This window comes from Ailuropoda melanoleuca, chromosome 4 (assembly GCF_002007445.2).
Source record: "Ailuropoda melanoleuca isolate Jingjing chromosome 4, ASM200744v2, whole genome shotgun sequence".
In the NCBI taxonomy this organism is placed as follows: Eukaryota; Metazoa; Chordata; class Mammalia; order Carnivora; family Ursidae; genus Ailuropoda; species Ailuropoda melanoleuca.
In genome coordinates, this window is record NC_048221.1 from 68,218,692 (window position 1) to 68,231,983 (window position 13,292).

General features: G+C 50.2%; 1 protein-coding gene across 3 annotated transcripts in view; it reads right to left on the reverse strand.

Moving 5' to 3' along the window:
- The window catches only part of CNGA3 (cyclic nucleotide gated channel subunit alpha 3), a 46,530-nt gene that overhangs the window by 4,780 nt on the left and 28,458 nt on the right, over positions 1 to 13,292 (reverse strand). For all 3 annotated transcript variants that reach the window (XM_019800437.2, XM_002919972.4, XM_019800435.2), the window contains 2 exons: positions 4,890 to 4,997; positions 2,682 to 2,788 (listed from right to left, as the gene is read on the reverse strand). In XM_019800437.2, the coding sequence (XP_019655996.1) occupies positions 2,682 to 2,788; positions 4,890 to 4,997 (215 nt within the window). The remainder of the gene's footprint in view (positions 1 to 2,681; positions 2,789 to 4,889; positions 4,998 to 13,292) is intronic.

A 13,292-nucleotide genomic window follows, 5' to 3' on the forward strand; every position in this document is an offset into this window, starting at 1 on the left:
TATATAATAAAATATGTATAATATATATATTGTTTATTTAAGTAAGCTCTACACCCAGTGTGGGGCTTGAACCCACCACCCGAAGATCAAGAGCCTTACACTCTTCTGACTGAGCCAGCCAGGAGTCCCTGGACATTGCATTTTTAAAATGCATCCTTTAAAGTTAGAGATACATGTTAAAGTGGTTACTGTCTGAGACTGGCTTTAAAATACTCCAGCCAAGAAAAGGGTGTGGGGGGAGAGAAGAAACATTAGCCAAACGCTGGTAACTGCTGAAGCTGGGTGAAGGTACATGGGGGTTTATAATACTACTGTCTCTGATTTTGTATTTGTTTGGAAATAGTAATGATAAACATTGTAGAAGTGCCTGGCCTATCAAACGGATTTCACCAGCCACTAATAGGGCCTGCACGACCCGCCTTTTACAAACATTGCCTAGGGAAGCAGTAGTTTTCCTTCCTGGCTGCACATTTCTGTCATCCCAAGAGCTCTGAAAACATATGCAGCTGAGATCTGCGCCTGAAACGTGAGACTGGCCTGGAGCTGAGCTGGACATCAGAGAGTGGTGAGGCGTTATTACTGGTAAAATCAGTCAAGGAGGCTGACATTTGTATTCTTCNTTTTCTTTTTTTTTTTTTTTTTAACATTTTCAAACATGCACAAAAATAGAGAGAATGATATGATGAACGTCTTTTAGATTTTGGTTAAGCATCAGACTCATACTGAGGGTTCTGTGAAACCCAGAGTCTGGGCCATGCCCACAGTTGGTTCCATAGATCTGGGGTCTACGTCTAACGAGGTCTGGGTGATCCCGCTGCTGATCCAGGGCCACAGTTTGAGGGCTGGTGGGGGCAGGACTGCCCCCTTTGTGAAAAGCCAGCATCAAGTTTGTTGTCACATGGGAGGGACACCCCGCTTCCCAGGCCCCAATTCCCCATTTCATTTTTTGGTTAGCATTGTATTTGTTGAGTACCTAGATCATTCCACAGCACTCCTAGCACCTTCGGGCTCCTCCCTACTTCCTTAATAATGTCCTCTCTTGATTCTGGAGATTTGTTTCCCTTTCGAGTATGATCCATGGCCCCTTGGTGTCTGTGCCCACCAGGCTTCCCCTCGAGGCTTCCTGCTGAATCTTAGATTGTCAGCGATAGTACCCAAGCGCAGAAAGGGGTGAGATCCCTGTCTGAGCGGGGTAACTTGTCTCATTGAAGCTTTGTTGAAACAAGGATAGCTGGCTCGATGAGTCTGGCCACCCAGGGAACTCTCATGTCTCAGTAGGCTTATATGACCACGAAATGGCAGACCACCAGGATTGACTAAGGTACTCCTGCAAGCCTCCAGCTGCATACTTGAGGTCTTCTTCTTCTTCTTCAAGATTTATTTATTTATTTATTTATTTAAGAGAGAGTGTGCACGAGCAGGGGGAGAGACAAAGGGAGAGGGAGACAAGCAGACTCCCTGCTGAGCTGGGAGCAAGGCAGAACCCAATCCCAGGACCCTGAGATCATGACTTGAGCTGAAATCAAGAATCAGATGCTTAGGGGCGCCTGGGTGGCACAGCGGTTAAGCGTCTGCCTTCGGCTCAGGGCGTGATCACAGCGTTAAGGGATCGAGCCCCACATCAGGCTCCTCCGCCATGAGCCTGCCTCTTTCTCTCCCACTCCCCCTGCTTGTGTTCCCTCTCTCGCTGGCTGTCTCTATCTCTGTCGAATAAATAAATAAAATATTTAAAAAAAAAAAAAAGAATCAGATGCTTAACAGACTGAGCCATCCAGGCTCCCCAGAGGTCTTCTAGCTTATGATGCTGGGCATTGTGTAGAAGCAGGGGGTGCTGGTCTGACCCTGCTGGGTAGTGACTGTGGACTTTGGGCCAGCATCTCTGGGCCTCAGTTTCTAAATTAGCAAGATGGAGATAGTCCTGCCTGCACTTCCTGACTCATGCAGCAGTTCTCATGAAAAACCAAGAGGTGCTTGCATACCACGAAGCCACATGGAAGCTTGCTGCTGTGATATGGTGGTATTTATAATGACAACTATGGCCTGGTTTTTAGCTCAAAAATCTTGAAAGTGACAAGCCAGGCCCCTGCCAGCTAATGTGATGTCTTTGTGCAGATTAGAAAAAGGTGCCCCAAGTATACACAGTTTGGACCCTCAGACATGGGGGATTTTAGCAGTCACTCACAACCAGAGGCGATCTGAGGGAAGTCATCATTCACCTGGGCCCTGTTTCTGATTTTATTCCTCCATCTAAACCAGAGAGTAACATGACCTGGATCCTCCAACTTTCTGGGAAAAGGAACTCCAAGATGGACGGAGCTCTCCCTCTTGTTTCTCGTCACATTGAACTGTCGCTGCTGGAGGGGTTCTTTGAGAGATGACAGTTTGGCCTTCTTATTTCACAGGTGATACAAATGAGGTCCAGAGAGACAACTCAACTTGCTCAAGGTCACACAGTTTGTTGGGACAGCAGAGACCAGAACCCAGGTATCCTGACTTCTGCTAAAGGGTCACCACAGAAGGAGCTTGTTGGGGCTTCCCCAGACCCGCCTGGGCTCTCGTGGTCAGAGGGAGGTAATGCCCACCATTCTGGATCTCGGAACCTGCCCTGTGGTCCCCCTCCTGATGCACAAGGTGGGTCTGTGGCCTGGCCCAGAGAAGTACCTGGGCCTGGACCCACTCACCTGTCCGGGCTCGCACCAGCACATCCAAGCCATAGAGGACATCTGCCGAGTAGTCCAGGACCAGCCACAGCATCACGTGTTCGGACTGCAGCTCATCGAAACAGGCCCTAAGCAAGCGAGGGAAGGAGTGCGCATGTCCGGGGCCTGGCTAGAAACAGACGCCAGCTCTGGGCTGAACACTGTGGCCTTCATCTTGGTATCAGGCCTGCCTCTCCGGTTTGTGCCCCAGCGATATCACCCCAGGCTCTGATGAGGGGACCCAGCTCTGGGAAGCTTTTCTGCCCCAAAGACAGAGGCCCATGGCCTCTCAACAGTGAGCTCTGGGATCCCGGGAGGGGCCGTTCTTCTAGGCCTCACGGGTGGAGTCATGTGCCGAAACGGAGTGCTTGCCCTTTCTGGGGTCAAATGCCAACAAAATTAGAGGAATTTCTCAGAAATTAACAACTAACAAGCCAGTAAATATTTTCTACTTTCTACATCCTTCTGCTCACTATCACTCATACAGACAGTGCCCCTCAGATACCCCTCTTCACCTCAAAAGAGCAGCCCCTGGCTGTGTCCCCACCCTGCAGCTGGCTCAGCAACCTGAGCCCCCCACTGCCTCCTCAGAATAGGTTCCTGCAGCCCCAGCACCCCCCCCCACCACAGGAACAGCTTGCCCACATATCCCCATCCTGCAGGTGGGCTGGAGCACCCCCAAGTTCTCCCCCTTCTCACTCCCGTGTTTCCGCTCAGAAGAGCAGGAGATCCCCCCACCCTGCTCAGATAATCCCAAAAGCCCCCACTTCCGCTCAGACAGTAGTATGCCTCCTCGCCATCCCCAAGAAGCAGCCACTGTCCGTCTTGCAGGCTTGCTCAGGATTGTCACAGTGTCCCCTGCTTTCCCCGCACGCCCCCATCCACCTTCAGAAGAGCAGCAGCTCACCTCTCATCCTGCCCTGAAGCTTGCTTGGAAGAGCCCCAAAGCCTCCTGCCTAGCTCCAGAAGAGCAGTGGTTTGCCCCTCAGGCCTCCAACTCCTTGCTCAGGAACTTCCCCAAACCCTGCCCCCTCAGAAAAGCAGCCTCATCCTCCCACTCCAGAGCGCCCAAAGCCTCACCTGCCACGGGAAGGGCTGTGGCTCACCCCGCACACCTGCCTCATGGGCTTGCACAGGAAGGCTCCAAAGCGCAGCATCAGGAAACATGACCTCTTGTCCCTGCATCCTTGCCCTGCACCTGACTCAGATACGCCACACAGACTCCCAGCAACCCCATCAGAGGAGAAACAAGGTATCCCTACATCTCTCTCCTACAGACTTTCTCAGAAATGCCCCAAAGCCCCTGAGAGAGCAGCAGCCTGCCCTGCCTCTCTGTCTTGCGGCTGGCTCAGGGATGCTCAAAGGTCCTGTTTGTCCTCAGAAGAACAGAGCCCCTCGGCACCCTCCCCCCATTCTGTAGGCTTGCTCAGGGAAGCCCAGACCCCCAGCTTACTGTCAGAGAACAGCATCCTGCCCCTGTATTCCCAAGCAGCAGATTTCCTAGGACACCCTAAACCCCCCCTCCCCTGCTCCCTTATTAGAGGAGTTAGCAGCTCACCCTGCACCTGCCTCCTACAGCTTGCTTAGGAAAGTTCCAGAGCCTCCAGCTCTCCCCAGAAGAGCAACAGCTTGCTTTGCATCCCAGAAATACATTTGCAGAGAACTTCCCGAAGCCCACATCTACACTCACCCTGCATCCCTATCCTGCAGGCCTCCTGAGGAGCACCCCAAAGGCCCTGGGTGCCCTCACAAGAGCAGCAGCTTGTACCCCAGCATCGCAACTTGCGTGGGGAGGCCCACAGCCCACAGCTTATGATCAGAGAACTGTGCCCTGCCCCCGCATCCTTGTCTGGTAGGCTGCTCAGGAATGCCCAGTCCCCAACTGCTTCCCCTCAGAAGAGTAGCTACTTGCCCCTGCATCTTCCTCCTACAGCTGGATTAAGAATGTTCTGAGGTGACAGGACCCTTGCTGTCATAGCAAGCACAGGTTCCCACCAGCGCTTCGGGAAACTCTGCTGCTCCTCTTTCATATCCTCCTTATCGATGGAGAAGTGGGGACACTCAATTGGATGGTGGCCGCATGGGGCCCAGAAATCCAGCCCCCTGAGTGGGACCCAGAGCTCTGTCTCGAGGCCGGACTGCCCTCACCCTTCCCGGCCCCTCCACCCTCACCCCCTCCTCCGCCCCTACCTGCACACCAGCAGACACCAGTTGTAGAAGACAGGCAGGGCAATGACAGTCAGCCAGCGGTAGTACATGTTGCTGGACGGATCCACCACCACGCTGTCCTTCTTGTTTCTGGAAACACCGACACACAAACAATGCAGTGTGCTGAAAGGTCACGGCATTGGACAGTCTTCGAGATTTGGGGCCACTGCAGGCTAAACTCAAGAGACACGTCCTGTCAGGCTCAGGGGGTCACATGGGGTGTCCCTGCCTGGGAGGACAGGATGGGAGAGGGCAGACTGTGGAGGTCCTTCCCTCCTAGGTCAGCTCCCCAGGAAGCCACAGTTGACAATAAGATCACGGTGGGGACATTCCCATGTGCCCGTGGTATCACCCACGTCCTTCAGCATCTTGGGAAAAAATGTAGCGTGGTAATGTTGGAACCATCTGGGTTAGCTCTGTGAAAACGCTGATTTCCAGGGCCCACCCAGACCCCGTCCAGGGTTGGGGCTGGAGATGTGCCCTTAAACACTGCCCAGGGGTTCTGAAGCAGTGCATTTGGGAGCTAACTGCATTTGTGCAGATGATCGGAAGACTCGCGTCCAAGCGCTTGGATCCTGCCTCTCCATCAAAAACCAACTAGACTAGGAATCATCTAGGTTTGTGGGCCAAAACCGAAGGACGCAATACGTTAGGGTGCTTTCTGTGTTCGTTTTCAGGACTTCCTGAGGGTTAGAGTTTAGAGGTGGTGCTGGACATTCTTCTTTTTTTTGGGTCCATGTGTCTTCTCCCCCACCCCATAGGCCCCACAAACCAGCCCAGGCCTGCAGAGCTGCTCCCATGCCCCAGAGGAGACCCCGGGATGCCTTTCGCCTTTGCCTTGACTCAGCAGGTGCAAATCAACAGCTCACTGACAGGGCTTTGGAATATTCCCAACGCACATCACCACTGGGTTTGGAGTGAAGTTTGAGGATAGTATTTCCTAGTGCCCAGGAGTAGGCCTCAGCTTACCCCGACTGTACAGACAGGCAAAGGGAACGTGGGGTGGGGGTGCACAGGAGCGGGCTCGCAGGGACAGCCCCTAATTGCTCACCCAAGGCTGCAGACATCCCTCTCTAGCTGTAAGCCCCCTCTGGGTGCTCGGTGCTGGGGCAGGACTCTCCCGGCAGTGTGGGCCCCTCACACCATCCCAGGAAGCCTGATCCCCAACTGGGGCCAACTGCTCTCCTGCAGCGCTAGGCAGCCTCTCTCCAGGGCCGATGCCAAGGCCTGACAACACAGTCCCTAGACTCCCAGGACCAGGGGAGGGGCCAGGCCTGATGTGACCTCCGCATGCCCTTGTTGGAGGCAGCTCTCCTCAGTACTTACTCCTCTTGCCTTGTGCAGTTTTTCTCTTTCTCTTCCTTTTTCTCCTTCTCCTCCTTTTTCGCCTTGTCACTGAATGATACAGGGGGACATTTAACAATTTTCATAGGCCAAGGACACTACCACAGTGGAGAGGGTGGGTAATGGTCACCAGAAGGAGAGGGCACGGTGTAGGAAACGGATATTTCTAGCACACGGGGCTGAAACGAGGTTACTGATTTTATTGCTATTACTATGCCTGAGGTTTGCGGTAAACCACCCCATTAAAGCATACACTGTATACATTCGAGTATACATAGTGGTCCAGTCTAACGTTCTACAATTTCTGACCAACTTTCATGAGTCCCTAGGAAGTCACAAAGAGCTTGAGACCAGAGCCATTTTGAGGTAATGGGAAGTGAACCCACATCCACACACAGAAGGCGGAAAAGTCACTCGGAGTTTCGGAAGTCACACGTAGCTCTTTGTTCTGAAGGGAAGGGTATGGCTTGCTGGCTGTTCTCAAAACCCACCTGTGTATCAGGTGAAAGCCTGGCCCTCGATGAGGAAGCCGGGAGACGAAGGGAAGCATTATACACACAGGCAGGAACAGGTTTGCCATCGAACAGCAGAGCTTAGAGTCGTCTGAGGCAAACACAGCCATGTTCAGACACTTATCCGGACATTGCTGGACCGTGAGGCTGGGGGCTAGGTAGCCCCCTTCCATCCACATCTGCAGGGAGGTCCTGTGGGTGCAGCTGTCTCCTCAATACATGGCTCTACTCTGCTTCCTCTTCTTTATGGCATATCTTTATGGGCTAGCACTGATATGTGTGTGTATATATATATTCAGTTAATAGTTATACTAGTTCTGCAAGGTAGGCATTATTGTCCACAGAATGGTTGAAGAAACCAAGCGGAAAGGTAAACAACCCTGCCTCCAGGGAACCCTCAGGAATCATCCACATACCTCTCTGATCCCCCTAGTCCTCATCCTGGAAGAAGGCCCGGGTTGAGAAATAAGCACCTGTCCATTAAACGCTCACTGAAGAGGACCATTATACTTCACACAGCGCTTGCTAAGGAAATAATCAAAGATGGGTGCAAACGTGTGTATGGAAAAATAACCACTACCATTACTCTAACCGTCAAAAGCATAAGCAGTCTTATCCTGCAGCAGGAGGAGATCCGTCAATGATGGAATTCTATGAGGCCCCTCGAAATGACGTTGTGAAAGAGTATTTGGTGATACGGGAAAACGTTTCTAATATTTTGCCAAATTAAAAGCAGTCTGCAAAAAATGCTCAGAATAATAGCTGTGTGAGTTTTCTATTGCTACCACAACAAATCGTCACCAATGTAGTGGCTTAAAACAACCCAAACGGCAGATCTACAGGTCAGAAGTCTGGTATGGGTCTCCCCGTGCTGAAATTGAGGTGTCGGCAGCACTGTGATCCTTTCTGAGGATTCCAGGAGAGAATCTGTTTCCTGCTCATTTGGATTGTTGGTGGAATTTCAGCAGAGGGCCACCATCCTCATTCTCTTGCTGGATGTAAGCCGAGGGCATTCCCAGCTTTTAGCGGCGATTGCAACCTTGGTTCATGGTGTGCTTCTTCTATGGTCAAAGCCAGCAACAGCAGGTGAGTCCTTCTAGAGATGCCATCTCTCCGGTTCTCTGTAGCTGGAAAGCTTCTCCATTTTAAAGGATGCATGTGATTAGACCAGGCCCACCTTGATAATCCAGGATAATCTCCCCATCTCAGGGTCCTGAAATTTAATCACATCTGCAAAGTCCCTTTTGTTGTGTGAGGTAATGTAGTCACAGGAGGTGAGGATTAAGGCATGGACATTTGGGGGAGCCACTGTGCCACCTACCATAGTTTGTCCCTTGGCCTTCAAAGATTTATGTCCATCCCATGGGCTAAAATGCATTCACCCTCATTCTAAGATCCCCCAAAGTTTCATCCCATTATAGCATCAACTCAGAGTCCAAAAGTATCATGGAAGTCTCATCAGCTCAAAAGTCCCAAATCTTTTCATCTGAACCAGGTGTGGGTGAGACTGTGGGTGTGAGTAGCCTACTTGTGAACCTGTGGAACTGAAACAAATCATCTGCTCCAAAGATACCGGGCGGGGGGGGGGCGGGTATAGGATATCAGGTATAGGTATTCCAGTTCAAAATGGGAGAAGACCCAAGGACAAGAGAGTGACTGGTCCCAAGCGATTTTGAAACCTAGCGGGGCAACAACCATTCTGTCTCAAGGCCTGAGAGTAAATCCTCTGTGGTTTTCACGCCTCTGCCCTCTGGGCTCAACGATCTGCCCTCGGAGCCATCCTTCCTCCTTAAAGGGAGCACCTGTCTGTTTGTAGCTGAATATTCTCATCAACCTGTTTCCTGCATCTAAAATTTAGGGTCCCACAGTCTCCCTCCACTTCATGCTGTATCTGCCCCTTCAGGTCCAAGCTGGCAGTGTTTCTGCTGGTAGAAAATCTTCCAGAACATTTCGGGTCATGAACATCAGAGGGATTCACTGTGCTAGACAAGTGGCTCACCCATAGATCTGTCTGAGAAATCCCTGCTCTATTTCTGGCTTCTGCTGGGATGACAGAGGGGAGCTCTGAGTCACACCCTTAATCTCTTCAGGGAATCTTTTGTTGAATACTCAGAACTTTTGATCTTTCTGAGGTATTAGCAAAAGGTTGTTCAACCACACCCTGGACGTTTTCTCAAAGCATGCTTTCCTGACAGTTTTTAGAAATTTAGTATCTTTTCCATTTGAGTAGGCTGAGAATTTCCAAAATCGCAAAGTCCTGTTTCCTTTTTGCTTACAATTCTTCCCTCAATGTATCTCTCTCCTCTTGGGTTTTACCGTCAGCAGCAAGACGACAGCAGGCTGGACCTTCAACCCCTTTGGCTGGAAATACCCTCAGCTAAATACTCAAGCTCGTGGCCTATAGGTTCTGCTTTCGCCCGGCCTGTGGGATGTGACTGCACTACGCTTTCTGCCACCGCAAAGCAAGAGTCCCCTTTCTCCCTTTCTCTAAATCTTTTTTTTTGTTTTTAAAGATTTTATTTATTTATTCGACAGAGATAGAGACAGCCAGGGAGAGAGGGAACACAAGCAGGGGGAGTGGGAGAGGAAGAAGCAGGCTCATAGCGGAGGAGCCTGATGTGGGGCTGGATCCCATAACGCCGGGATCACGCTCTGAGCCAAAGGCAGACACTTAACCGCTGTGCCACCCAGGCGCCCCCTCCCTTTCTCTAGTTTCCAATAGGCTGCTCCTTTTTTTTTTTTTTTTTTTTTTGCGAGTCCTCACCGCAGCACCCTTAACGTCCTGGGTCCCTACTACTAGTCTGTTGACAGTCATTCAAGCAACAAGGTGCTTGGGCAATTTAGGTTTTCTCTATAATGCTCCTCATTTCCTTCTGAGCACTAACTGGCAGAGTCTTTAATATCCATATTTCTACTACCAGCCTATTCAAAGCAATCTAGGTTTTTTGGTTTGTTTTTTGTTTTTGTTTTTTTTAAGTTATGCTCTGCAGAATTCTTCTGGAGTCAGCTCCGAAGCCACTCCCACATTGTTCAGTATTTGTTTCAGCAGTAGCCCCCTCCTGGCATCCAAACCTGCGTTGCTACTTTTCTGTCATTGCCATGACTAATTACCGTGGACGTAGAGGCTTGAAACAAACCAACTGTGTTATCTCATAATTCTGTAGATCAGAAGTCTGGTGTAAGTCAGACTGGACAAAAATCAAGGTGCGGGCAAGCTGCGTTTCTTTCCAGAGGCCGTGGGGGAGAATCTGTTTCCTGCTCACTAGGGTTGTTGACACCGTTCTGCTCCTTGAAGCTGTAGGACCAAAGTCCCTGCGTTCTTGCTGCTGAAAATGGGCGGCTATTCCCAGCTTGCAGAGGCTGCTGTATTCCTTGCCTGGTGTCCCCCTGTCTCCTTCCTCAAAGCCAGCAATTACTGGTTGGGTCCTTCTCACATTGAAAATCCCTCTTCCTCCTCCTTCCTTCCATCTCATCTCACAGACCCACTCTTCTTCCCCCCTTTCTGCTTTTAAGGACTCATGTGATTACACTGGGCCCACTTGATAATCCAGGATAATCTCCAAGGTCTTCAAATTTAATCACACTTGCAAAGTACCCTTTGCCATCTAAGGTAATCTCTCCACAGGTTCCAGAGATTAGGATGTAGCCATCCTTAGAGAGGTGGCGGTGAGACTGTACTGCTTACCTCACTAGTCAGTATTTATTGGGCACTTACTATGTACCAGGCACCGTTCTAAGCCCTGTACATGTATTCACATATTTAGTGTTCACACAACCCTGCAAGTAAGATATTAATACAAACCCTATTTTACAAGTCAGGAAACTGATGCACAGAGAGGTCAGGTAATGTGCCCAAGGTCACAAAGCTCTTTGTGGCTGAATTGGGATACAAATGCACTTAACCAGCATATATATATATATATATANTTTCTTTCTTTCTATCTATCTATCTATCTATCTATCTATCTATTCAGTATATATAGAAAAACTTGGAGGGATAGTTCCCAACGTGTTAAGAGGGGTTATCTCTGATAATGGGATTCCACTACTAAAACAAAATATATTTTTTGAGGGTATATGCTCATGGGTGCTTTTCTATGTTTTCCAAGGTTTGACAGTGAGTACATGAATATATTGAATACAAATTAAAAAATATTAAACTTATTAAGTGAGAAGAGCAAGGACAGTCATCTGTCCTCTTGAATCTACCATCAAGTGTCCCTTGAAGGGTTTTCTGCCACTAAAGTCTTAATGTCAAGGCACCAGCAGAGGGCGTTGCCCACAAACTTATCAGGCATGCTTGGACCCACCGGGAGTTTAATCACACCAGGCCAGAATGTGTTGCTGGGGGTTACAGGACTTGGGCTTTCCCCTGGTTATCAACCTGCTATGCGCCTATGAAAGCACCAGCGCCATCCAGCTGCATCCCTGAATCCACCCAGCACTGCCCTGAAAGACCTATACAGAGCCGCAAAACGCCAGTTTGGGCTGGGAGCAGTTTGCTCACGGAGAGTGAAATGATTCAGCACCAATGAGACTAAGTGAAAATGCCAGAAACATGGTGGAGGAATGGGGAAGGACGTCCATAAGAATGATTTCTATAACTCTCTGCCCAGATTGTCACATTTTGGGACAGTCCCTAATTTTGTCCCTCCGTCCTTGGCCTGCAGTGTGGATCCAGGATTTGAACCCACCTGAAAAGATTTGTAAGAGCCTGATGCAGCCAACACCCCTCCCCCTTCATCCTTGCCTATAACCCAGCCCCAGAACAGAGAAGGCTAGAGACCCCCAGGACCTCTGTCCATGGTTTCCAGGGCCCTGAGCCCTTCTCTGACTGTGGGACTCAACACTGGGGTTTCCAAGGTGTTTAATATCAAGTTTGGCTTTAGATCAAGCACATATCACAATAGCTGCTATTTTGCAGATTAAATAACTTCATTTATCTTGACTGCTGGCGTTTGCATCTCTGGATTTGATATCCACATTTATGCAAACAAAATGCAACTAAGTTTCATCAAGGGAAATGGGAAAAACTTCTACCCAAGGAAAAAAGGGAAATAGGAAAAAGCTTTCACACTTCTCTTTCAAATGGAAGTCAGGAAATTCAGATTTCTTGCTGATATTGATGTTTTCACCCTAAGCTCCAGCTAAGACTCCTGTGCCCACGCCCACGGTACTCCATAAAGAAGGCGGGAGAATGGTACACACACGTGCTAACACACATGTGTGATCACACACGGGCACACAGCCTCCCTGGGCTCTTGAGGGGCACTTGCCAGGATCACACCTCAAACACATCTACCAGCTCAGCATCTGGTGATAAAAAGTAATTACAGCAGGTCACCATTTCAAGAGGCTAGTCTCTGGAAATACTTAAATTTCCTCTTCCCACTGTCCTGATCACACACTCCAAACCGGCCCGGATCAGCCTTAGGACAAGGGCATTTCCCTGGGGCACCCTGGAGCTTGAGGTCGTAGGATGGAAAATGCATTCTCATCATGAAGGAGAATATCCACAGCTCTGTAAAGGAACTCCCAGTTTGCACCCTCAGATGCGCAGTGACAGAGGATGTCAAAGCTTAAGACATTTATGGAGTTCGACCCTTGGCATTATAGATGAGAAACATGAGGGAAAAGAGAGAACATGACTTGCTCCAGGAAGTCATACGGACCAGGTTCCTTCCCCATTTGTCCACAGGGATGGAATGTGGATGAAAGGAACAGGATTCTAGTCTAGCTGTGTTCCGGGACGGTGGGAAGCAGCCGTGTTTAAGCAGGAAGGAGGAGCTGGGGCATCTATGGGGAAGAAGGTGGCCGGTGGGACGAGGGAAGACGAGGGGGCTCTGCTGGGGAGCAGAGGTACTCACTCCTCTGAGTTGTTGCAGGTGTTGGTGTTGTTTCTGGCCAGCGGCCAGCCACTGCAGGAAAGTAAAGAGAATGCAGCATGGGAATTTGAGCTCAGTTCCAACTGCTGGGGACCATTCCCCCCAAGTGATTATTCCGGTACCCCCCTCCCCTGTCCCCTGGGCCTTTCCACACAGCTCGAAGCATCCGGAACAAACATTTTTTTGTGACTGGTTAGCTCGAGTAAAGCCTTGTTTGAAGAGAGAATGAAGATATGGCTAAACTGAGTCTTCTGAATAAACGAGAGTTGCTATGTGAATGCCACCTAATCCTGGCCTCGCGTTCCACTCAATCTCATTCCGTTTAACCATGTGCCCGGCAGTGTGCCGGGAGCTACCAGGTGCACAGACGGCAAGCCGAGGTGCGCCTGCCCTGCCGGTGCACGCGGGTAAAGCGCGCTGAGCGCCTTCCGAACGCACATGCGCAGCAGCCGCAGCAGCCGCAGCAACGCCTCCCCTCCTCTGCGCGGGCAGGGCTCTCAGGAGGCGCCCTCCCCCCACCTTGAAAACGCAATCGCAGCAGCTGCTTCCGACTTGCGGGCAAAAAATAGACCGTGGGCAGAACTGTCCCAGTTTTGAGTCTATCCTGCCCTGGGCCCTTGTCCCCACATTAATCTGAACACTTC